We start from the raw sequence: 27,487 nt of genomic DNA, 5'->3' as shown, positions 1-27,487 counted from the left end.
TTGTTTGCAGAGAGTCAGGCATAAATGAGCATTTGTGATTAGACTTTTCTAGTGCATTTCTGGTGTCCTGTGCCTTGGGCATGACACAACAGAGTCTGGTGTTTATCTTTTGTTAACTGCCAGATTTCTCTGGAAAAAGCCTCCATGCAATACATCATCTGCAGTGTTTGCTTTGGGTATACATATAAATACATGTTGAATGCATTTGTTATGGATATTGGGGTTTCCAAAGCCAACTTAAGTAAAACAGTGTGAGATGAATGATGAAGGGGACCTTCTGAAGGAGGTATGAAATTAATAATCAAAATATTATTTACCTAAATATCAACAGCAAACTTTTTATTATTCTATGTCAACTATTTGAGTGCCAGAATGAATCAGGACAACTTGGTTATACTTGTTTTATGTCTGCACTGGGGAAGTTTGTGAAGGAACTCTCTATGACACATAGAGTATACAAATGTAATAAAAATTAAATTCTGAATTTGCATTAGAAAAGTGTATTTGGTTTGATTAATAAGTTAAAATAACTTCATTTGAAGCATAAGTATGATGTTAAAATTTTTAAGCCTATTTTGATTGTTATTGAGAGCCAAATCTGTTTTTCTCAAAGTTTTTATTTCATTCAAACAAAAAAATGCTTTGAGCTTAAATGATTAAAGGTGAGAAGTCATTTTCAAATTATATTTTAAAGTGATAACCACTCATCTGCTCTAGAATATCTTAAACAACTCATTTGTCAACATGTAGCATTTCTCATTATTTCTTAACATGTCTATACCCAAATTCAGCTTCTGTTATTCTCACAGACCATTCTGAATGTACACAGGGAGAGCATGCTGTAGTCAAGTCTTGGAGTATTGAGTTTTCATTAAAATTAAGAAAATACCATGTGTGAGGCACCATGGTAGACCAATATACTGTGTTTGAAATAGTGGGAAATAGAGAGTAGACTCCTCAACCTAGTGGAGAAGACAGCTAAAAATGTAAGGAAGAAAGGGGTCATTGCTGTGTATGATGAGTATAAGCAGATGGAGATGAGTTCTTTCCGCAAGGAAACCAGGTTACACTTTGTGAAGAAGGGACCCACTGAGCTGTGGCTGTGGTTTATCAAGCAGCATCCTGTTATTGTCAATGGGATCAAACGACAGAAATAGTTGAGTAAGAGAACAAATTAATCTGAAATTAAACTTGTAATTGCAAGTGATGGCTTAGAGGAAGAAAATAATTAGCATGCATATCGTTAGCTTTCTGAAATTTTGATTTCTAACTATTTAATTTCATCTTGGATTAGCTTTTACTACTTCTGAGACTATGGCAGAACTGTGTTTTCTCCCACACCTTCCACGATTTTAGTTAAGGATTTCAGATGACCCAGTTTTTTTTTTAATCTGTAAAAGTCACATTCTCCCCAAGATGAGTGTGGACCAAATGTTGATAGTTCACTCTTAGGAAAAGAGAAAAGAACAACAATATGTTTTTATAGTACACAGTTTTTAAAACAAAAAATATGCTATCTTTTGGATAAAAATTCCTTGCCAACTGGGTTGGAACATTATATTTAGTAGATGTAGGGAAAAAAGGTGAGTCTTGGTGTCCACTTGACCTAATTTTTCACTGAATAACCTCCTGTGTGCTCTCCTGCATAGGGTCATATTCTCAGGAAGAGAAAGAATATGGAAGGAGCAAGGAAGATGGTGTGTGACATCCCTTACCAGTTAACTGGTGCCTTGAAATGGACAATGATTGTGTTCCATACCAGATACTCTGGTAATGTGAACAGCAGCAGCATGACGTTAACTGCAAAAGCTAAAGGCTCAATAGATTCGGGGGGGGGGGGCACATTGTGTGCATAAAGAAAATGCCCAGAATGGTCATGTCCCCAACCTGAACAAATTCATTGTCAGAATCTTCAGTAAAAATGAACTGTTATTAACCTTAGGTATGGTATGATAGTCTCTAAAGAATATCTTACTGACATTCTCTATTCCAAACAATGTCATGGAGTCATGTGTTCAGCCAAATTCTTATCATTGAAAAGATATTAGATCAAAAGCACATTCTTATTCCTCAAAATAGACCCTATTGGTGTATGAAACAGTGAAATTGAGTAAAATAGCAGCACATCTACTTACCAAAATTAAATCTATTTATCAAAAACCTTGAGTGTGGTACTGAGTTGGGTGATATGCCAAGTGAGTTGGGTATGATCTATTAGTTGGGTAAGCCTCCTCATCCTCTGCAGCCTCTGTGTGTGTTGGCAGAAAGCATGGCACCGGGGAAGCTGATGGAGGCCACTGCACTCAATGCTAGAGACTTACCTCCCACAACTTTCCCTACTTTTCCTGCTTTATGATATTGTCTGTGTAACTTTATCAAGACTTCTTAATCCTGTTTTTATATCTTGAAGGTGCTCTGTCTTTTAGGATTCAAAGTTTCGTTTTCAGATTTCAAGGTTTTTAGTTTATTTTATACTTATTTTTATTTGCTCAAATTTACCTCCTTCCAGTTCATTAAGTGCCTCTATCAATGTTAAAAAATTAGGTTTGTGTTTCACAAGCAGTGGTTAAGGGTACATTCCTTAAAGTCAAAATGTCTTGTGTTTTAATGTCAATTCTACTGCTTGTCAGCTGTGTCATGTGGAGCAAATTATTGGACTTCTCTGTGCTTCATTTGGGTATTAATACTACCGTATGGAAGAGATTTTGTGGTGGGATTAAATGCCTTGATACACGTAATGTGCTTTGCATAGTGCTTACAATACAGTGAGCACAAAGCAGAAGTTGTTTATCATACATACTTTATTATATTGCAGACTGAATAATAGTATCTCCTAAGCTTTCATTTTTACAGGCTTGAAGAGTTTTACACTTTTTCTTTGCATGACAGAACTTCAGTTGCTTTTCCATGTGATAATGATAACAATTATATGTGATATACATTTATATAGATAAACACACATCTCTTTACTTCTAGCCCATTAACTCTTTCTTAAGGTACAATGATGAGAACTATATTTAGAATTCTAGATACAGGTACTTTATATTTTTTAAAAGATAGAATGCTTTCTCCTGTCATATTTAAAATATTTTGATATTTCATCTATAGTTTTATAATGTTCTTGAATCTTCTTTGAACTGTTTTCTAAGAATCTATTATCATAAATGTACATCATATTGCATAATATGCTAAATGCACATTTAAAATTCTTACAAGCCTTTTCTGCTTTTTAAGCATATTTGTTGCTTTCCTGCCCATCCACACTGTCAAAAATTATTTTAATCCTATCTACACAGATAAATATACTTAGGTGCAAAACCTTAAGTTTCCTAAAGGTGTCTTTTTTTGGTTCACTTATGGAAAAACAAAATAAAATTGGTGTACTAGCACCAAGCCTGGGGAATTGACTTAATTTTTTTCAGCCTCTTCTGTTATTTAGATTTCTGTTATGAAAATAGCATGGTTTTAGACCTTTGGAGAAGGAAATTGCAATCCACTCCAGCATTCTTGCCTGGGAAATTCCAAGGACAGAGGAGCCTGATGGGCTATATGCAGCCAATGGGGTTGCAAGAGTTGGACATGGCTTAGTGACTAAACCATCACCATACCCTTATAAGATCATTTTTTCCCTTCTCTAAAGCTATTGGCTGGGCATGCTTTTCCTTTATAGAGTTTTCTGTTGCAGATTTTTCTTTGCTCCCAAAGTTGCAATTTGGTGCTGATGTTGTGTAATTGCCGTCTTGCTGGGAATGGAAGCGAGATACAGAGCTCTTCATATAAGAAACAGCCGTATCATTTACATTGTGAAAATTGCTTCACACAGAGGTTTTTTTATAAAGGTAGTTTCTCTACATTTCTTAGGTGGATGTGGATATATATTATATTCCAACTAATCTACCAACTAGTATCTATGATCAGCTAGCTCAGTTCAGTCGCTCAGTCGTGTCTGACTCTTTGTGACCCCATGGACTGCAGCACGCCAGGCTTCCCTGTCCATCATCAACACCTGGAATTATACAAACTCATCCATCAAGTAGGTGATGCCATCCAAACATCTCATCCTCTGTCGTCCCATTCTCCTGCCTTCAATCTTTCCCAGCACCAGGGATTTCCCCAGTGAGTCAGTTCTTCACATCCAGTAGCCAAAGTTTTGGAGTTTCAGCTTCAACATCAGTCCTTCCAATGAATATTCAGGACTGATTTCCTTTAGGATTGACTGGTTGGATCTCTTTGCAGTCCAAGAGCCTCTCAAGAGTCTTCTCCAACACCACAGTTTAAAAGCATCAATTCTTCAGCACTCAGCTTTCTTTATAGCCCAACTCTTAACATCCATACATGACTACTGGAAAAACCACAGCTTTGACTGGATGGGCCTTTGTCAGCAAACTAATATCCCTGCTTTTTAATATGCTGTCTAGGTTGGCCATAACTTTTCTTCCAAGGAGCAAGTATGTTTTAATTTCATGGCTGCAGCTACCATCTGCAGTGATTTTGGAGCCCTAGAAAATAAATTATCTCACTGTTTCCACAGTTTCCCCATCTATTTCCCATGAAGTGATGGAACAAGATACCATGACCTTAGTTTTCTGAATGTTGAATTTTAAGCCAACTTTTTCACTGTCCTCTTTCACTTTCATCAAGAGGCTCTCTAGTTCTTCACTTTCTACCATAAAGATGGTGTCATCTGCATATTGGAGGTTATTGATATTTCTCCCAGTGATCTTGATTCCAGCTTGTGCTTCATCCAGCCCAGCATTTCGCATGATGTACTCTGCATATAAGTTTTAAAAAAGCAGGGTGACAATATACAGCCTTGACATACTCCTTTCCCAATTTGGAACCAATCTATGTGACCTGCATACAGATTTCTCAGGAGGCAGGTCAGGTGGTCTGGTATTCCAATCTCTTGAAAAATTTTCCAGTTTGTTGTGATCCACACAGTCAAAAGCTTTGGCATAGTCAATAAAACAAAAGTAGATGTTTTTCTGGAACTCCCTTCCTTTTTTGATGATCCAACAGAAGTTGGCAATTTGATCTCTGGTTCCTGTGCCTTTTCTAAATCCAGCTTGAACATCTGAAAGTTCATGGTTCATGTACTATTGGAGCCTGGCTTGGAGAATTTTGAGCATTATTTTGCTAGCATGTGAGATGAGTGCAACTGTATGGTAGTTTGAACATTCTTTGGCATTGCCTTTCTTTGGGTTCGGAATGAAAACACATTTTCCACTCCTGTGGCCACTGCTGAGTTTTCCAAATTTGCTGGCATTTTGAGTCTGACACTTTCACAACATCATTTTTTAGGATTTGAAATAGCTCAACTGGAATTCCATCACTTCCACTAGTTTTGTTCATAGTGATGCTTTCTAAGGCCCACTTGACTTCACATTCCAGGATGTCTGGCTCTATTGAGTGATCACACCATCGTGAGTATTGTGTCGTGAAGATCTTTTTTGTATAGTTCTTCTGTTTATTCTTGCCACCTCTTCTTAATATCTTCTGCTTCTGTTAGGTGCTTTATTGTGCTCATCTTTGCATGAATGGTCCCTTGGTATCTCAATTTTCTGTCGAGTTCTCTAGTCTTTCCCATTCTATTGTTTTCCTCTATTTCTTTGCACTGATCACTGAGGAAGGCTTTCTTATCTTTCCTTGCTATCCTTTGGAACTCTGCATTCAAGTGGATATATTGTTCCTTTTCTCCTTTGCCTTTCACTTCTCTTGTTTTTTCAGCTGTTCGTAAGACCTCATCAGACAACCATTTTGCACTTTTGCATTTCTTTTTCTTGACAATGGTCTTGATCACTGCCTCTTGTGCAATGTCATGAATCTCCACCCATTGTTCTTCAGGTACTCTATCAGATCAAATCCCTTGAATCTATTTGTCACCTCCACTGTTGTCAGGGGTTTGATTTATGTCATACCTGAATGGTCTAGTGGTTTTCCCTACTTCCTTCAATTTAAGTCTGAATTTGGCAATAAGGAGTCCATGATCTTAGCCACAGTCAGATCTTGGTCTTGTTTTTGCTGACTGTATAGAGCTTCTCCATCTTTGGCTGCAAAGAATATAATCAATCTGATTTCAGTATTGACCATTTGGTGATGTCCATGTGTAGAGTCTTCTCTTGCATTGTTGGAAGAGGATGTTTGTTATGACCAATGTATATCTATGTTATCTTATTGGAAAAGTGGTGAGAATCTATGGTAGTAGAACTGAAAACAGTCTGGGTCATCCCTAAAACCTGACTGTCTAATCTCTTTGCAAATGAGCTTGAGGATAAGATACATGACGCTTTTCTAAAGAGGCCATCCCATTTTATCCCCTTATATTAAGCAAAATTCTGACTCTCTGTGACTCCCCCAAAAAATGTATCTGTATTTTCCATGTATGCTTAGTTTCACTTCAATGACTGAAATGACACTTAGGTTGGAATGTGAAGTTTTCTTAAAAGACTCAAATTTCTTGTTACTTTTTTATAAAGCTACTCAGTACTTAGTATTCTTAAGGACAACATTTTTAGTTTTCAGTATTTTGTTCCTGTAAACTTTATGTAAAATGAAGAAATGAAAGAATGGTTTCAAACAGCATATTTAATTCTCCTGCTTTCCATGTGTGAAGACAGATAAGTTACTGCATCTTTCAAAGACTCAGCTACCTCAATAGGAAGATGGTCCTAATGATACTTTTCATTCATGTAACACATGTTTACAGCTTTTTATCATGTATTATGTTTATATTCCATGGAACAATAAGCAATTTATTTTTCCTAGAGCTTCTAGACCTAGGACTGACTGATTCTAGGTGTTCATTATTTAAGATGCATGGTGTTAATTAGTATTGACACATTAAAACTGGAAACAATTATTAAAGAACTTATATTAGAAAATGAGCCATTACAATAACTATTCACAGCAATACTAAACTATTTTTAAAATTTTTATTTTATTTTTAATTGGAAGAGAATTACAATGTTGTGATGATTTCTGCCATCCTTCAACATGAATCAGCCATATGTATACATAGATCTCCTCCCTCCTGAACCTCCATCCCACCTCCCACTCCATCCAACCCCTTAAGGTCGTCACAGAGCACAGGATTAGGGTTCCCTGCATCATACAGCAAATTCCCACTAGCTATCTATTTTACATATGGTAATGGATATGTTTCAAAGCTTCTCTCTCAAGTCATCCCACCCTCTCTTTCCCCTACTGTGTCCAAAAGTCTGTTATTTATGTCAGTGTCTCCTTTGCTGCCCGGCAAATAGGATCATAAGTTTCATCTTTCTAGGTTTCAAATATATATGCATTAATATATGATATCGTTTGTCTCTTTCTGGCTTACTTCACTCTGTATAATAGGTTCTAGTTTCATCCACCTCATTAGAATTGACTCAAATGCATCCCTTTTTATAGCTGTGTAATATATGTATGACATCATCTTTATGCATTCTGTCACTGGACATATAGGCTGCTTCTATGTCCTAACTATTGTAAATAGTGCTGCAATGAACATTGGGTGTACATGTTGTTTTCTTTCAATTATGGTTTCCTCACTGTATCTGCCGAGTATTAAGATTGTTGAGTCATATGGAGTCATGGGGCTTCCAGGTGGCACTAGTGGTAAAGAATCCACCTGCCAATGCAGGAGATGCAAGAGATGCAGATTTGATTCCTGAGTTGGGAAGAGCCCCTGGAGTAAGAAATAGCAACCCACTCCATTATTCTTGTCTGGAAAATCCCATGGGAAAAGGAGCCTGGCAGTCTACAGTCCATGGGGTCTCAGAGTTGGGCATGACTGAGCACACACACACACAGTAGTCTTATTCCTAGTTTCCTAAAGCAATAACCATACTGTTCTCCATACTGGCTGAATCAATTCATATTACCACCAACAGGGCAAGAGGGTTCTCTTTGCTCTACACTCTTTCCAGCATTAATTATTTGCAGCTTTTTAAAAATTATGGCACTTATGACTGGCCACCTGATGCAAAGAACTGACTCATTGAAAAAGAACCTGATGTGGAAAAGATTGAAAGCAGGAGGAGAAGGGGATGACAGAGGATGAGATGGTTGGATGGCATCACTGACTTGCTGCAGATGAGTTTGAGCAAGCTCCAGAAGTTGGTGTTGGACAGGGAAGCCTGGTGTGCTGCAGTCCATGGGGTCACAAAGAGTCGGACATGGCTGAGCGACTGAACTGAATTCTGACTGGTGTGAGGTAGCTTTGATTTGCGTTTCTCTAATAATGAACAATGTTGAGTATCTTTTCATGTGTTTAACAGCCATCTGTATGTCTTTTTTGGAGAAATGTCTGCTTGAGTTTTCTGTCGACTTTTTTATTGGGATTGTTTTTCTGGAATTGAGCTGCATGAGATGTTTATATAATTTGGAGATTAATCCTTTGTCAATTGTTTCATTTGCTATTATCTTTTCCCATTCTGAGAGCTGTCTTTTTACCTTGTTTACAGTTTCTTTCATGTGCAAAATCTTTCAAGTTTAATTAGGTTCCATTTGTTTATTTTTTACTTTTATTTCCATTACTTTAGGAGGTGGATGATAGAAGATCTTGCTGTGATTTATATCAAAGAGTATTCTGCCTATGTTTTCCTTTAAGAGTTTTATAGCTTTTGGTCATACATTTAAGCCTTTAGTTCATTTTTAGTTTATTTCTATATATGGTGTTAGGAAGTATTCTAATTTCATTCTTTTACATGTAGCTACCCACTTTCCCCAGTAGTCCTTATTGAAGAGACTGTCCTTAATCCATTGTATATTTTTGCCTCCTTTGTGAAAGAGAATGTACCCATAGGTGTGTGGATTTATCTCCCAGCCTTCTTTCTTCTTCCATTGAGCTATAGTTCTGGTTTCGTTGCCAGTACCATGCTGTCTTCATGAATGTAGCTTTGTAGTACAGTCTAAATTCAGGAAGGTTTATTCCTAGAGCTCTATATTCTTTCTAAAGTTTGCATTTGTTATAAAATGTCTTTTGGCTTTCATACAAATTGTGAAATTGTTTGTTCTAGTTCTATGAAAAACACCATAGTAGTTTGACAGGGATTGCATTGAATCTATAGATAGCTTTGAATAATAATCATTTTCACAATACTGATTCTTCCAGTCCAAGAACATGGTATATCTCTCCATCAGTTTGTATAATCTTTGATTTCTTTCATCAGTGTCTTATAATTTTCAGCATACAGATCTTCTGTCTCTTTAGGTATATTTAAGTATATAAATATTTATATTATTTTATTCTTTTTGTTGCAGTGGTGAATGGGATTATTTCCTTAATTTTTATTCATTATTTTTTATTATTAGTATATAGGAATGCAAGGGATTTCTGTGTATTAATTTTATATCCTATAGCTTTACTATATTTATTGATTAGCTTTAGTAACTTTCTGGTGGCATCTTTAGGGTTTTCATGTCATCTGCAAACAGTGAAAGTTTTACTTCTTATTTATTTTTCTTCTCTGATTGCTGTGGCTAGGACTTCCAAAACTACATTGAATAATAGTGGTGGGAGTGGGTACCTGTGTCTTCTTCCTGATCTTAGAATAAATATTTTCTGTTTTTCACCTTTGAGAATAATGTTGGCTGTGGGTTTGTTGTATATGACCTTTATCATGTAGAGGTATATTCCTTTTATGCCTACTTTCTGGAGAATTTTTTTTTAATCATCAATAGTTGTTGAGTTTTGTCAAAAGCTTTCTCTGCATGTATTAAGATGATCATATGGTTTTATCTTTCTATTTGTCAATATGTTGTATCACATTGATTGATTTGCATATATTGAAGAATCCTAGAATTCCTGGGATAAAGTCCACTTGATCATGATGTATGATCTTTTAAAGAGTTGTTGGATTTCATTTGTTAGAATTCTGTTGAGGATTCTTGCATCTATGTTCATCAATGATATTGACCTTATTATTATTTTTTTTGTGGCATCTTTGTCTAGTTTGGCTATCAGGGTGGCAGTGGCCTTGTAGAATGAGCTTGGGAATTTTCTTTCCTCTGCAATTTTCTGGATGAGTTTAATCAGGATAGGTGTTAATTCTTCCTAAACATTTGGTAGAATTCACCTGTGAAGTCATCTGGCCTGGGCTTTTGTTTGTTTGAGAATTTTTTAATTACAGTTTTGATTTCTTTGCTTGTGATTGGTCTGTTCAAGTTTTTTTATTTCTTCCTGGTTCTGTTTTGGAAGACTATACTTTTCTAAGAATTTGTCCATTTCTTCGAGGTTATCCATTTTATTGGCATATAGCTATTTGTAGTTGTCTGTTATGATCCTTTGTATTGCTATGTTATCTGTTATAACTTCTCCCTTTTCAATTTCTAGCTTTATTGATTTGAGTCTTCTCCCTTTTTTCTTGATGAGTCTGGCTAATGAACTGTCAATTTTGTATATCTTCTCAAAGAACCAGTGTCTAATTTTATTGGCCTTTGCTATTTTCTCATTCATTTCTTTTTCATTTATTTCTGTGCTGATCTTTATGGTTTATTTCCTTCTACAGACTTTGTGTTTTTTGGTTCTTTTTTTAGTTCCTCTAAGTGTAACATTAGGCTGTTTATTTGTTGTTTCTCTTGTTTCTTGAGGTAGGCTTGTATTGCTATAAAATTTTACTGAATTTCATAGGTTTTGAGTTGTTGTGTTTTTATCATTTGTTTCCCTGAACATTTTTATTTCCTTTTTTATTTCTTCAGTAATCTGTTGGTTCTTCAGAAGCATATTGTTTACCATCTATGTCTTTGTGTTTTTGTAGTTCATTTCCTGTAGTTCATTTCCAACTTAATCTACCTTGTTGTGGTCAGAAAAGATGCCTGAAATGATTTCAGTTTTTAAAAATTTACCAAGGCTTGATCTGTGACCCAAGATGTGATCTATCCTGGAGAATGTTCCATATGCACTTGAGAAATCTATTTAGAAGATAAACAAATGTGAAATCTATTGTTTTTGGATAAAATGCCATGTAGGTATCAATTAGGTAAAACTGGTCCAGTGTATCATCTAAAGCTTTTTTATTAATTTTTTGTCTGGGTGATCTGTACATTGGTGTCAGTGGGGTATTGAAATCCCCCACTATTACTGTGTTACTGTTGATTTCCCCTTTAATAGTTGTTAACATTTGCCTTATTTATGTTGGGTGCACCTATGTTTATAATTGTTATATCTTCTTCTTGGATTAATCCCTTGATCATTATGTAATGTCCTTCCTTGTCTCTTGTAATAGTCTTTATTTTAAAGTCATTTTACCTGATATGAGTATTACTATTGCTGCTTTCCTTTTATTTCCAATTACATGGAATCTTTTTCCAGCCCCTAAAGGAATATCCACTATTGAATCAATAACTCCTATAAATACACATAGGGATATATAAAACATGAATTTTTATGATCTATCTGGGAGATCACTAAACTTTTCTTACTATGTGGTATGTATAATCAGCATCCATCAGAAAAGCAGAATCAATGGGAGGTTTTATATATATATGTATGTATTTGTGTGAATACATATACATATATATATGTATTTGTGTGTATACATATATATATACACATATACATATATATATTATATATAATATATATATACATGTAAGAGAAGATTTATTATGGAAATTAGTTTAAGCCTTTATGGGTGCTGGTTTGTTCATGACCTGTTGTCTTTAAGCTGGAGAACCAGGAAAGTCACTGGTAAAATTAAGCCTCAGTCCCAAGACCTTAGACTGGGGCCACAGGTCTATGTCCAGGAGTCTGAAAGCCTGAGAATCTGTCCAAGAGGAGAAGATGTGGACATCCAAGCTCAAGAAAAGAAAGAGAATTCACACTCATTATACTTCTTTGTCCTACTAGGGCTCTTCAGCAGGTTGGATATTGGCCACAGTGGGGAGGGTAGATCTTCTTTATTCAGTCTAGTGATCAGATGCTATTATATTCTGGAAAACCCTGTCTTAGTCCATTCAGACTGTATTGGTCTTGGTTTTGTATACGTTCAGCCAATCTATGTCTTTTGCTTGGAGTATCTAGTCCATTTGCATTTAAGGAAATTATTGATATATATAATCCTATTGCCATTTAATTTATTGCTCTTGCTTTTTTTTTTTTTTTTTAATGTAGACCTTTTCCTTCTCTTGTGTTTTCCTTTCTAGAGAAGCTCCTTTAGCATTTGTTGTAAAGCTGGTATGATGATGCTGGATTCTCTTAATATTTGCTTGTCTGTGAATGTTTTTATTTCCCCTGACTAGTCAGTTTGCCTACTCAGAAAGTCCTCCAAGATGTTTTCAAATGTCTCTGGACCTCTTGTGGACTGTGTGGGGTCAGCTCAGTTTCAGATCTTGCCTTTATCCAACTTGTACTTGCTTTCAAAGTCTACAATTGCCCCCACATTCCACAGTCTCAGGCTAATTGTGAGGATTTAATCTACTTCCCCTGCAACTGCAAGGGCAGTTTCCCCCTCTCCTTTACTCACAGAGCTCCTGGTGTTCCAATTGGGCCCACTTCTGCTATATGTTCCTTTCCAGGGCATGTTGTCTTCCCAGACCATTAGGGCCCAATTGCTCAGTTGTAAGTGGGGAGAGGGAGGGGTACAGCAGACACAGCTGGGCTGTGTTGGGATTGTCTGCCATGGCTGGTACCTGTGGGAGGTTGCCACAATCTGAGGCAGGTCTCGCACTTCCCCAGGAGAGTTGGTCCTGGGTTATGACTCCCTTGGTATAGCCAAGTCACTTAGGCTCCCAGGAAGATGTGGGCAGTGACCTGCAGCCACTCATAGTTTGGTGGTAGCTGTAATCCCTGGGGCCAAAACTGTAGCAGCCCCCCACCTTCCACCTTTGGCACTCAAGCCCACTTCTCTACCTCTGGAGCTGCAGACCACAGCCGGCTCACCCTCCTTCTTTGGCATTCGCTAAGGTGGGGTCCTTTGTTCTGCTAGCGGGTGGAGTTAGAGTACAGAGTCAGAGCCTTCTCATGGGAATGATTTTTTCCTTCTCTTGGGCCAAGGCTTTTCTCTGGTCTGCCTCCACTGTGTCACACTAGCCCCCTCATAGTATCTTCATGGCAATCAACCCCAGTCCTCTTCCTGAGGTCTGACCCCTGAAACCCAAGTCTCTGTGCCCATTCCCCACTCTCTAAAGCAACTGTGAGTGTGTGAGCGCTTCTCAGCTGAATCAGCTGAATTGTGCCCTTCAGCACAATCTCTGTGGTGAATTCTCTTTGTTTTGCCTTCTGAGCACCCACTGTTTTACTGCTCTCTGAGGCTCTGCTGCCTTCCCAAGACTCGCCCTTGTGAGAGGGCTTCTGAGTGTGTGGAAACATTTCCTCCTTCAGGACCCCCTTCCTGGAGAGCAGGTCCCCATTCCCAAACACTTTGTCTTGTTTTTTGTGTTTATCCTTTGCCCTATCTCATTCTGAGGAGATTGGTTTACCTTTTTGAAAGTCTGGGGTCCTCTGCCAGCATTCAGTATATGTTCTGTGGAGTTGTTCCACATGCAACTGAGTTTCTGATGTATTTGCTGGAGAGAAGGTGATTTTCCCAGCTTATTCCCCTACCATCTTGAAAGTCCTCCATGGAAAACAACTCTTTCTGAAAATGTTTAATTATTAAAAATCTAAATTTGGGGGGGGGGGAAGGATTTAATTTTTTTGTTGTTGTTGTTTTCCATTTTATTTTTTGAGTTTCTGATTTTATCTTTGAATTTTGCAATGAGTTATTATCACATTTGTAATAAAGAACATTTGTAACTAATTACAACAAAAACCTCCAGAGATTTCATGTGTTCAGATGAAACCTCTTATAATGCGATACAGTTTAAGGATTAAAATTCTTTAAAAATATACAGATGAAGATCCAGTTTTTAGAATGAGTACGTCCATGAATAGTGTCCATAAGAATATCTCATTTTCCATAAGTTGAGTCCTTGCCCATAATGATCTCAGGGACTCTAATTTAGTGTAAGACTATGGTGAGTTTGCAGAAGCAGCTTGGTGAAAGAAGTGAATCATTTACTAGACCACAAAGAAGTGTTTAAGTTTTTATTTATTATTTATTTAGGCTGGATCACCATATGGAACACTATATGGGTCCCTGACCAGGGATCGAACCCATACCCCCAGCAATGGAAGCACAGATTCTTAGCCACTGGACCACCAGAGAAGTCCCTGAAGTTTTAAAATAAGCTCCAAATGATGCCTACTTACCTGGGTTTCCAGATAACTTAAAGGGAAGATAATTTGGCCTAGGTCTTAAGACATAGAGCAGATCAGAGTACACAAATATAGTTAACTACTAGGACTACAGAAAGTGAATATTTTGTAATTTTGATTCTTTTATATGTTTCTAAATTTTCTTTATTTGCTTTTATATTGTTCTTTAACATTTGGAAAGTTCTTTTGAAATATTAATATGTTTTAGCTATGCTATGAGGAAACACTGGAAGATTCTAAGTTTTAAAGAAGTAATGCTAACCTGGAAATAAGGTACACCTTATTTTGAGAATACATATGATGAAAAAATTCCTGATAGAAAGGTGAAATTAATGGGTTGAGGGTACAGAGCCATTATGGAGTAGATTGTCAGCAGCAGAAGCTTTTCCTTCTCGTAGCTTTCTTGAGAAAACTTTGAAGGAGTTCAGTTAAGTTCATTTCAATTCAGTTTCTCAGTCGTGTCCAACTCTTTGCAACCCCATGAATCACAGCACGCCAGGCCTCCCTGTCCATCACCAACTCCCAGAGTCCACCCAAACCCATGTCCATTGAGTCAGTGATGCCATCCAGCCATCTCATCCTCTGTCGTCTCCTCTCCTCCTGCCCCCAATCCCTCCCAGCATCACGGTCTTTTCCAATGAGTCAACTCTTCGCATGAGGTGACCAAAGTATTGGAGTTGCAGCTTCAGCATCAGTCCTTCCAATGAACACCCAGGACTGATCTCCTTTAGGATGGACTGGTTGGATCTCCTTGCAGTCCAAGGGACTCTCAAGAGTCTTCTCCAACACCACAGTTCAAAAGCATCAATTCTTTGGCGCTCAGCTTTCTTCACAGTCCAACTCTCACATCCATACATGACCACTGGAAAAACCATAGCCTTGACTAGATGGACCTTTGTTGGCAAAGTAATGTCTCTGCTTTTTAATATGCTGTCTAGGTTGGTATAATTTTCCTCCCAGGGAGTAAGCATCTTTTATTTCATGGCTGCAATCACCATCTGCAGTGATTTTGGAGCCCCCCAAAAATAAAGTCTGACACTCCTTCCATTGTGTGAAGGAGTACACACAATATTTTATCTAGCCAAGTTGTTCTGATTATGTCAACCTATTGGGTTACCATCAGGTCTTATTGGACATTTAAAAAAAAAACCCATTTAGAATTATTTATGAAGGAGAGTTTTTAATCAAATGTCCCTTATGGCCTTATACTTTCACATGGTTGGGCCTGGTTGTAATTCATTCATTAATTTATTAGAAAGTGCTTACTCAAGTCCCATTTTATTTTAGTCAATATATTAACCTCACAGTTAATATATAGGTTAATATCTAAAAAGGTTCCATCTAGGAATACTCAATCCCTTGACTAGGTTCTTTGTCAGTCTTTCCAAATTTCACTTCTTATTGTTAATCTTGGATTTCATGTTTCATTATTTTAGCCTCTTGTTAACCAGTATCTTCAACTTATTTTTGTCATTGTCTTCCTGAGTCTGTATGATTACAAAACCTCAACCTTGTACGGTTCACAACTCCAATGGAACTTTGCTGGAGAAAAATAATTTCCCTGTGCAGATTGCTGCTCCTGAAACTTTATGTCTTCAATTCCTATGGGCAGTCAACATTTTTGTTTCCTGAGTTGCTTTTTTCTCATTCTTTGCAATGACTATGTCAAACCACTTCCATTCTTCTTAAATCTTTGGTTTTTCATATCCCCTACTGTCTGACCTCCAGAATGGATAAGAAATATAAAGATTTAAAATTGCTTTTAAATTCAGACTCTGCCACTCATTTGGTGAAATTAATCTTCCTGAGGATCAGTTGCACTATTTGAAAAAGTACCCATCAAATATTGACAATTCCCTTATGTATTTCCTACTCCTAATTCTTCGCTTCTTCCATATCTGTCCTCTTCTCTCTTCTAACTTTCTATCTTCTTTACCTCCTCTTATGGAAGGAGATATGTTAAAGTTACCCCTTCATTTCAACTCTAGTTTCCATCCTTTTTTCCCTTTCGGGGATCATGCTTTATCCTTTTTCTCCACTCTCTTTTTTTAAAAAAATTATTTATTTTTTAATTGAAGGATAATTGCTTTACAAAATCTTGCTGTTTTCTATCAAAACTCAACATGAATCAGCCATAGGTATACATATATCCCCGCAATTTTAACCTCCCTCCCATCTCCCTCCCCATCCCACCCTTCTAGGTTGATACAGAGCCCCTGTTTGAGTTTCTTGAGACATATAGCAAATTCCCATTGGCTGTCTATTTTACATAGGGTAATGTAAGTTTCCATGTTACTCTCTCTATACATCTCACTCTCTCCTCCCCTCTCCCCATTTCCATAAGTCTATTCTCTATGTCTGTTTCTTCATTGCTGCCCTGAAAATAAATTCATTAGTACCATTTTTCTAGATTTTGCATATATGCATTAGTATACAATATTTATCTCTCTCTTTCTGACTTACTTCCCTCTGTATAATAGGCTCTAGGTTCATCCACCTCATTAGAACTGACTCAAATGTGTTCCTTTTTATGACTGAGTAATATTCCATTGTGTATATGTGCCACAACTTGATCCATTTATCTGTTGATGGACATCTAGTTTGCTTCCATGTTCTAGCTATTGTAAATAGTGCTGCAATGAGCAATGGGATACATGTGTATTTTTCAATTTTGGATTCCTCAGGGTATATGCCTAGGAATGGGATTGCTGGGTCATATGGTAGTTTTATTCCTAGTTTTTAAAGGAATCTCCATACCATCTTCCATAGTGGCTGTATCAATTTACATTCCCACCAACAGTGCAAGAGCATTCCCTTTTCTCCACACCCTCTCCAGCATTTATTGTTTGTAGACTTTTTGATGATGGCCATTCTGACTGCTGTGGGGTGATATCTCATTATAGTTTTGATTTGCATTTCTCTAATAATGAGTGGTGTTGAGCATCTTTTCATGTGTTTATTAGCCATCTGTATGTCTTCATTGGAAAAATGTCTGTTTAGGTCTTTTCCCCACTTTTTGATTGGGTTGTTTGCTTTTCTGGCATTGAGTTGTATGATCTTGTATATTTTGGAAATTAATCTTTTGTCAGTTGTTTCATTTGCTATTATTTTCTCCCATTCTAGGGGGTGTCTTTTCACCTTGCTTATAGTTTCCTTTGCTGTGCAAAAACTTTTAACTAGGTCCCACTTGTTTACTTTTGTTTTTATTTCCATTATTCTAAAAGGTGGGTCATAGAGGATCTTGCCTTGATTTATGTCATCAAATGTTCTGCCTATGTTTTCCTCTAAGAGTTTTACAGTTTCTGGTCTCACATTTAGGTCTTTACTCCATTTTGAGTTTATCTTTGTGTATGGTGTTAGGAAGTGTTCTAATTTCATCCTTTTACATGTAGCTGCCCAATTTTCCCAGCACCACTTATTGAAGAGGCTGTCTTTGCCCCATTGTATATTCTAGCCTCCTTTGCTTTTACTCCTCTCTTTAATATCTTCTTTTTTATTAACTCCTTTCATGAAGTATTAAAATACTTGTAAGACTTTTCTTCCTAAAAGCAACATAAGCTTTTCTTGGACCTCTATGTACTCTTGCAGTGACCATCTTCTCTATTTTCTTTTCTTATACATATTAGTTGCACTTCTGCCTATTTCCACTTGGTTCAGTTCAGTTCAGTTCAAGTACTCAGTCGTGTCTGACTCTTGGCGACCCCATGAACTGCAACACGCCAGGCCTCCCTGTCCATCACCAACTCCCAGAGTCCACCCAAACCCATGTCCATTGAGTCGGTGATGTCATCCAACCATCTCATCCTCTGTCACCCCCTTCTCCTCCTGCTCTCAATCTTTCCCAGCATCAGGGTCTTTTCCAATAAGTCAGCTCGCCGCATCAGGTGGCCAAAGTATTGGAGTTTCAGCTTCAACATCAGTCCTTCCAATGAACACCCAGGACTTATCTCCTTTAGGATGGACTGGTTGGATCTCCTTCCAGTCCAAGGGACTCTCAAGAGTCTTCTCTAACACCACAGTTCAAAAGCATCAATTTTTCGGTGCTCCGCTTTCTTTATAGTCCAACTCTCACATCCATACATGACCACTGGAAAAACCATAGCCTTGACTAGACGGACCTTTGTTGGCAAAGTAATGTCTCTGCTTTTTAATATGCTATCTAGGTTGGTCATAACTTTCCTTCCAAGGAGTAAGCATCTTCTAATTTCATGGCTGCAATCACCATCTGCAGTGATTTTGGAGCCCCCCAAAATAAAATCTGACACAGTTTCCACTGTCTAGCCATCTATTTGCCATGAAGTGATGGGACCGGATGCCATGATCTTAGTTTTCTGAATGTTGAGCTTTAAGCCAACTTTTTCACTCTACTCTTTCACTTTCATCAAGAGGCTCTTTCATCAAGCATTCTTCACTTTCTGCCACAAGGGTGGTGTCATCTGCATATCTGAGATTATTGATATTTCTCCCAGCAATCTTGATTGCAGCTTGTGCTTCCTCCAGCCCAGCGTTTCTCATCATGTACTCTGCATAGAAGTTAAATAAGCAGGGCGACAATATACAGCCTTGACATACTCCTTTTCCTATTTGGAACCAGTCTGTTGTTCCATGTCCACTTCTAACTGTTTCTTCCTGACCTGCAAACAGATTTCTCAAGAGGCAGGTCAGATGATCTGGAATTCCCATCTCTTTAAGAATTTCCCACAGTTTATTGCGATCCACACAGTCAAAGGCTTTGGCATAGTCAATAAAGCAGAAATAGATGTTTTTCTGGAACTCTCTTGCTTTTTCGATGCTCCAGCGAATGTTGGCAATTTGATCTCTGGTTCCTCTGCCTTTTCTAAAACCAGCTTGAACATCTGGAATTTCATGGTTCACATATTGCCTAAGCCTGGCTTGGAGAATTTTAAGCATCACTTTACTAGCATATGAGATGAGTGCAATTGTGCGGTAGTTTGAGCATACTTTGGCATTGCCTTTCTTAAGGATTGGAATGAAAACTCACCTTTTCCAGTCCTGTAGTGGACATTTCCAGTATGCTTATTGTGTGTGGACCCAGGACTAAGCACCTCCCATTGCTCTTCATTTTACTGCAGTCTCATTGCTGCTCACATTTTTCCACTGAAACTACTCTTACCAAAGCCCCCAGTAACCTGGTTGCAAAAAACGGAGGGGGGCTGGGCAAGTTTTGATACTAGCTTTTTATCATTTCAGTAGCAGGCCTATAGATGTTCCCTTCTTTTATGAATAATACAGCTTTTATCTTTTGATGTCAATGAAGCCATCTTGTCCCCATTTTTTCTGTCACCTTCTCATTTTTATTTTCTGACACCCTCTGGGATTCAATTTCTGTATTTATTCATTAAATATTTTTTTTCCTCAGTTTTATCTTATTCCTTATTTTTTTTCAGTCTCTGCTCTTTTCCTTTATGATTCTAACCACTGTGTCAGGGTTTTTCTTTTTTCATTTTGTTTTATAATATCTTTTTTATTCTGACCCATATAGCTAATATTTGCTAGGTATTTCCAGAAGACATTAGATTCTATATACACAAAACGGAACCCCAACCTCCTCAAATCTCCTCTTTATTTGGGTTTCAGAAACCTTACCACTGTATTTGATCTTTCTGTCTCCTTTAACTCCTACATCCAATCACCAATCTACCAAATCTGCCTCTGAAATAGACCTGTGAAAATGAAGTCGTTCAGTCGTGTCTGACTCTTTGCGACCCCATGGACTGTAGCCTACCAGTCTCCTCCATCCATGGGATTTTCCAGGCAAGAGTACTGGAGTAGGTTGCCATTTCCTTCTCCAGGGGATCTTCCCGACCCAGGGTTCAAACCCGAGTCTCCTGCATTGCAGGCAGATGCTTTACCCTCTAAGCCAGACCTGTAGTATGCTCATTTTCCTTCATCTCCCAGTCATTATCCTAGTTTGGACCACTGTAATCTTTACCCTAGATTGCCCAAATGGATATTGGAGGTCTAAGTAGTTCCTAGGTTTGTGACTGCAAAGATTCTTAATTCTAAAAGGAGTACCTAAATATGCACTTTGCTCTTAAGGAATTATGTGATACTTCGGCTAAACTAATCACTGCCTTAGGGTTTGGAGGAAAAACTATGTAAATGAAAATAAATCTACTTTAGTAATATTGAGAGTTATTTTACAAAGCCCTAAATGAGATTCCTGAGGCAACTAAACAGTTTACCAATTGTGATAGAGACAACAACTGTGAGTTATTTGAACATAGTACCAAAGTTTAATAAAGAGTCTACTTTGATATGGACTAATTCAAAATTGGGAAAGGAGAATGTTAAGGCTATAAATTGTCACCCTGCTTACTTAACTTATATGCAGTGTACATCATGTGAAATTCTGGGCTGGATGAATCACAGCTGGAATGAAAATTGCTGGGAGAAATATCAACAACCTCATATGCAGATGATACCACTCTAATGGAAGAAAGTGAAAAGGAACCAAAGAGCCTCTTGATGAAGGTGAAAAGGGGGAGTGAAAAGGTTGGCTTAAAACTCAACATTCAAGGGCTTCTGACTTGAGATGGTGGAGTGGAAAGATGGGAGTTTATCTCCTCCTATGAGAGCACCAAAATCACAACTAGCTGTTCAATAACCATCAGCAGGAGCACGCAAGAACCCATTAAAAAAAAATACTCCATGTTCGAAGACAAAGAAAAAAGCTTCAGTGAGATGATAGGAGGGGCACAATTACGTTAAAATCAAATCCCATACCTGATAGGTTGGTGAACCACAAACTGGAGAACAATAATACCAAACAAGTTCTCCCACTGTTGTGGCCCCCATGTCAGGCTTCTCAGCCTGGGTATCTGACAAAAGGTCTGAGAACCCCCAGAGAATATGATCTTGAAGGCCAGTGGGATTTGATTATAGAACTTCTACAGGATTGGGGGAAACAGAGACTCTAGTCTTGGAGGGCACAAACAAAATCTTGCATACACCAAGACCAAGAGGAAAGAAGCATGACCCTATAGGAGACTGAACCAAAACTACCTGCTGTTTTGAAGGGTCTCCTGTGGAAGCATGGGTCACCAGGTGCTCACCACAAGGATGGGGTCACTGGCAGCAGCAGTCCAGGAATTCCCCCTTGGTGTAAGCCCTCTTTGAGGTTACCAATAACCCCATCATAGAACCTGTAGACCACAAAGCTGGATTGCCTCAGGCCAAACAACTACCAGGGAAGAAGTGCAACCCCAACCATCAGCAGATAACTGGAGTAAAGCTTTACTGTGTAAGGCCCTGCCCATCAAAGCAAGTTTGTTAGTTTTTCCCACCACAGGTTCCTCCCATCAGGAAGCTTACACAAGACTTAATCAGGATTAAAAAGTAGAAAGTTATGTCCCAGATGAAGAGACAAGATAAAACCCCAGAGAAACAACTAAATGAAGTGGAGATAGTCAAACTTCCAGGAAAAAGAATTCAGAATAATGATAGAGAAGATGACCCAAGATCTCAGGAAAACAATGAAGAAGGTGCAAGAAATGTTTACCAAAGACCAACAAGAACTACAGAACAAAGGAACAGAGATGAATAATGCACTAGAAAAAATCAATAGCCAAATAACTGAGGCAGAAGAACAGATAAATGACATGGAGGACAGAACAGTGGAAATCACTGCTGCAGAACAGAATATAGAAAAAGGGATGAAAAGAAATGAAGACAGCCTAAGAGACCTTTGGGACAACATTAAATGCACCAACATTTGCATTATAGGGGTCCCAGAAGCAGAATAGAGAGAGAAAGGACCTGAGAAAATATTTGAAGAGATAATAGCTAAAAACTTCCCTAACATGGCAAAGGAAATAGTCAACGACGTCCAGGAAGCACAGTGTCCCAGGCAGGATAAACTCAAGGAGGAACACACTGAGCCACATAGTAATCAAACTGACAAAAATTAAAGATAAAGATAAAATATTAAAAACAACAACAGAAAAATGACAACATACAAGGGAATTCCCATCAGGCTATCTGCTGATTTCTGAACAGAAACTCTACAAGCCAGAAGGGAATTGAATGATCTATTTAAAGTTATGAAAGGTAAGAACCTACAACCAAGAATACTCTACCTGGGAAGACTCATTCAGATTTGATGGGAAAATCAAAAGCTTTCCAGACAAGTGAAAGTTAAGAGAATTCAGCACCACCAGACCAGCTTTACAACAAATGTTAAAAAAAATTATCTAGATAGGAAACACAAGAGAAGGAAAAGACTTACAGAAAATAAACTCATAACAATTTTAAAAATGGTAATAGGATCATTGCTGTTGTTCAATTGCTCAGATGTGTCCGACTCTGTGATCCCATGCAGCATGCCAGGCTTCCCCGTCTTTCACCATTTCTTGGAGTTTGCTCAAATTCATGTCCATTGCATCAAGGATGCCATCCAACCATCTCATCCTCTATCACCTCCTTTTCCTCCTTCCCTCAATCTTTCCCAGCATCAGTGTCTTTTCCAATGAGTCCACCTTCCCATCAAGTGGCCAAACTATTGGAGCTTCAGCTTTAGCATCAGGCCTTTCAATGACTATTCAGGGTTGATTTCCCTTAGGATTGACTGGTTTGGTCTTCTTGCTGTCCAAGTGACTCCCAAGAGTCTTCCAGCACCACAGTTTGAAAGCACCAATTCTTTGGCCCTCAGCCTTTTTTATGGTCCAACTCTCAAGTCCATGCATATTGATAATTACCTTAAATGTAAATAGATTAAATGAACCAGCCAAAAGACATAGACTGGCTGGGCAGATGAAAACATGTGCATGCATGCCCTTCCACTTACCACATCACTCTGCTTGACCCCCCAAACCATATGCAATTATTTTATATTATTAGGTTAATCATGTTTCTATTATAGCTTGCAATTGTAATTATCTTTCATCTTTTGTCTGCCTATTGATTGTGAAAATTGTTAAGCATATTTTATTATTGTGATTATGTAACTATTACTCACTTAATTGGAGAAAGGAATGGTAATCCACTCCAGTATTCTTGCCTGGAGAATCACCTGGACACAGAGGCCTGGAAGGTTACAGTCTTTGGAGTCACAAAGAGTCGGACACAACTGAGAAACTAACATGCACACTCTCACATAATACCATTGTATCATGATTGGTCAACAGAAAATTAATAGACCTCTATATCACCAAAACTACCATTTAATAAAAAAAGCAAAAAACAAAAACCTGTAATCACTTTTTAAAACCCAGATGCATATCAGAATTACCTTGAAATTTTTTGAAAAAATGTAAATGCCCAGGTATTGCTTTTCTTTTCTTTCTCTCTCTCTTTTTTTTTTTTTTTTTTGCCAGAGCTCCAAATATGTTTCTAATGAGCAGCCATGCTTATAAAACAACTGGACTACATGAAAATCTTTTATTTTTATCTAATTTGTTTCAGTTTTCCTATTTCATATTCAGTGTTCCCATTTCATTTAGTTTATGTTTTCCAATATCTCCATTTTGTAGTTTTGTTTTGTTTTTTTTTAATGTTCTTTCTCAAGCCTTTGTCAAGCATAGTAGAAAAGCTGTTGTATACATATATGTATATGGAGAAGGAAATGGCAACCTACTCCAGTATTCTTTCCTGGTGAATCCCATGGACCAAGGATCCTGGTGGGCTATAGTCCACGGGGTCACAAAGAGTCGGACATGACTGAAGTGACTTGGCACTGGCACGTATGTATAATGCATATATTTTAGAAAACTTATGAATTTTTGCCTAACTAAAAAACTTATGACATTTTGATTCAACTTGTTTGACTTAGTATGAATAGGATGATAGATTTCTAATTTTAAAAAGTATAGATATGCAATAAGCAATGAAGTTTTACTATATAACACAGGGAACTATAGTCAATATCTTGTAATAACCTTGTAATAATAATAATGATAATAAATAAAATAATAATAATCTTTTTTCTGTTATTTTGCTATTTTTTCTTTTTTTAATTAATTATTTTAATTGGGAGCTAATTTTACTATACTGTACTGGTTTTTATCATACATTGACATGAATCAGCCATGGGTGTACATGTGTTCCCCATCCTGAATCCCCCTCCCACCTCCCTCCTCATCCCATCCCTCTGGGTCACCCCACTGCACTAGCCCTGAGCACCCTGTCTCATGCATTGAACCTGGACTGGTGATCTGTTTCACATATGATAATATACATGTTTCAATGCTGTTCTCTCAGATTATCCCACCGTTGCCTTCTCCCACAGAGCCCAAAAGTCTGTTCTTTACATTTGTGTCTCTTTTGCTGTCTCGCATATAGGGTCATCATTACCATCTTTCTAAATTCCATATATATGCATTAGTATACTATATCAGTGTTTTTCTTTCTGGCTTACTTTACTCTGTATAATAGGCTCCAGTTTCATCCACTTCATTAGAACTGATTCAAATGCATTCTTTTTAATAGCTGAGTAATATTCCATTGTGTATATGTACCTCAGCTTTCTTATCCATTCATCTGCCAGTGGACATCTAGGTTGCTTCCATGTCCTGGCTATTGTAAACAGTGATGCAATGAACATTGGGATATAGGTGTCTCTTTCAATTCTGGTTTCCTTGGTGTGTATGCCCAGCAGTGGGATTCCTGGGTCATATGGCAGCTCTATTTCCAGTTTTTTAAGGAATCTCCACACTGTTATCCATAGTGGCTGTACTAGTTTGCATTCCCACCAACAGTGTAAAAGGGTTCCTTTTTTTCCACACCCTCTGCAGCATTTATTGTTTGTAGACTTTTTGATAGCAGCCATTCTGACTGGCGTGAGATGATACCTCATTGTGGTTTTGATTTGCATTTCTCTGATAATGAGTGATTTTGAACATTTTTTCATGTGTTTGTTAGCCATCTGTATGTCTTCTTTGGAGAAATGTCTGTTTAGTTCTTTGGCCCATTTTTTGACTGGGTCGCTTATTTTTCTGTAATTGAGCTGCAGGAGTTGTTTGTATATTTTTGAGATTAATTCATGAGTTGCTTCACTTGCTATTATTTTCTCCCATTCTGAAGGCTGTCCTTTCACCTTGCTTGTAGTTTCCTTCATTGTGCAAAAGCTTTTAAGTTTATTTAGGTCCCGTTTGTTTACTTGTGTTTTTATTTCCATTACTCTGGGAGGTGTAATGTTTTACCCATAACTTTAATGAGGACTCAATATGCCCCTGAGAAAAAGGAACTGTCTCTTTTTGAACTCTCTCTAAGGCAGACCGTTTTTGCACACATAAGCAGATATTAACATACAACCTGAAGCCCAAGAATTAACTAACTAGGTGACTCAGCTTTCAGCCTTTGAACAGACATTACAAGAACTCTGGCGATGACTGCTGACCCAGCCCCCACACACAGTTCAGTTCAGTTCAGTGCAGTCACTCAGTCGTGTCCAACTCTTTGCGACCCCATGAATCGCAGCATGCCAGGCCTCCCTGTCCATCACAAACTCCCGGAGATTAATCAAACACATGTCCATCGAGTCGGTGATGCCATCCAGCCGTCTCATCCTCTGTCGTCCTCTTCTCTTCCTGCCCCTAATCTCTCCCAGCATCAGGGTCTTTTCCAATGAGTCAACTCTTCACATGAGGTGGCCAAAGTATTGGAGTTTCAGCTTCAACATCAGTCCTTCCAATGCCCAGGACTGATCTCCTTTAGGATGGACTGGTTGGATCTCCTTGCAGTCCAAGGGACTCTCAAGAGTCTTCTCCAACACCACAGTTCAAAAGCATCAATTCTTTGGCGCTCAGCTTTCTTCACAGTCCAACTCTCACATCCATACATGACTACTGGAAAAACCATAGCCTTGACTAGATAGACCTTTGTTGGCAAAGTAATGTCTCTGCTTTTTAATATGCTATCTAGGTTGGTCATAACTTTCCTTCCAAGGAGTAAACGTCTTTTAATTTCACGGCTGCAATCACCATCTGCAGTGATTTTGGAGCCCCCCAAAATAAAGCCTGACACTGTTTCCACTGTCTCCCCATCTATTTCCCATGAGGTGATGGGACCAGATGCCATGATCTTAGTTTTCTGAATGTTGAGCTTTAAGCCAATTTTTTCACTCTCCTCTTTCACTTTCATCAAGAGGCTTTTTAGTTCCTCTTCACTTTCTGCCATAAGGGTGGTGTCATCTGCATATCTGAGACTATTGATATTTCTCCCAGAAATCTTGATTCCAGCTTGTGCTTCATCTAGCCCAGCATTTCTCATAATGTACTCTGCATCTAAGTTAAATAAGCAGGGTGACAACATACAGCCTTGACGTACTCCTTTTCCTATTTGGAACCAGTCTGTTGTTCCATGTAACTGTTGCTTCCTGAACTGCACATAGGTTTCTCAAGAGGCAGGACAGATGGTCTGGTATGCCCATCTCGTTCAGAATGTTCCACAGTTTATTGTGATCCACACAGTCAAAGGCTTTGTCTTAGTCAGTAAAGCAGAAATATATGTTTTTCTGGAACTCCATTGCTTTTTTGATGATCCAGCGAATGTTGGCAATTTGAACTCTGGTTCCTCTGCCCTTTCTAAAACCAGCTTGAACATCTGGAATTTCACAGTTCACGTATTGCTGAAGCCTGGTTTGGAGAATTTTGAGCATTACTTGACTAGCCTGTGAGATGAGTGCAAATGTGCAGTAGTTTGAACATTCTTTGGGATTGCCTTTCTTTGGAATTGGAATGAAAACTGACCTTTTCCAGTCCTGTGGCCACTGCTCAGTTTTCCAAATTTGCTGGTATATTGTGTGCAGCACTTTCACAGCATCACCCTTTAGGATTTGAAATAGCTCAACTGGAATTCCATCACCTCCACTAGCTTTGTTCATAGTGATGCTTTCTAAGGCTCACTTGACTTCACATTCCAGAATGTCTGGCTCTAAGTGAGTGATCACACCATCGTGATTATCTGGGTCGTGAAGATCTTTTTTGTACAGTTCTTCTGTGTATTCTTGCCACCTCTTCTTAATATCTTCTGCTTCTGTTAGGTCCATACCATTTCCGTCCTTTATTGAGCCCATCTTTGCATGAAATGTTCCCTTGGTATCTCTAATTTTCTTGAAGAGATCTCTAGTCTTTCCCATTCTGTTGTTTTCCTCTATTTCTTTGCACTCATCGCTAAGGAAGGCTTTCCTATCTCTCCTTGCTATTCTTTGGAACTCTGCATTCAAATGGGAATAGCCTCCCTTTTCTCCTTTGCTTTTCACTTCTCTTCTTTTCACAGCTATTTTTAAGGCCTCCTCAGACAACCATTTTGCCTTTTTGCATTTCTTTTCCA

The 27,487-nt window shown here is 38.1% G+C and overlaps 1 protein-coding gene across 1 annotated transcript in view; it reads left to right on the top strand.

Moving 5' to 3' along the window:
• The first annotated feature begins 228 nt into the window (after positions 1-228).
• The window catches only part of LGSN (lengsin, lens protein with glutamine synthetase domain), a 66,214-nt gene continuing 38,955 nt past the window's right edge, over positions 229-27,487 (top strand). Inside the window, exon 1 of the mRNA XM_043487865.1 lies at positions 229-286. Within this exon, the coding sequence (XP_043343800.1) occupies positions 257-286 (30 nt within the window). The 5' untranslated portion in view covers positions 229-256. The remainder of the gene's footprint in view (positions 287-27,487) is intronic.

The sequence above is a fragment of the Cervus canadensis genome, chromosome 15 (assembly GCF_019320065.1).
Source record: "Cervus canadensis isolate Bull #8, Minnesota chromosome 15, ASM1932006v1, whole genome shotgun sequence".
NCBI lineage: Eukaryota > Metazoa > Chordata > Mammalia > Artiodactyla > Cervidae > Cervus > Cervus canadensis.
Note: the sequence above shows the minus strand (reverse complement) of the source record. Positions and strands in the feature narration are given on the sequence as shown.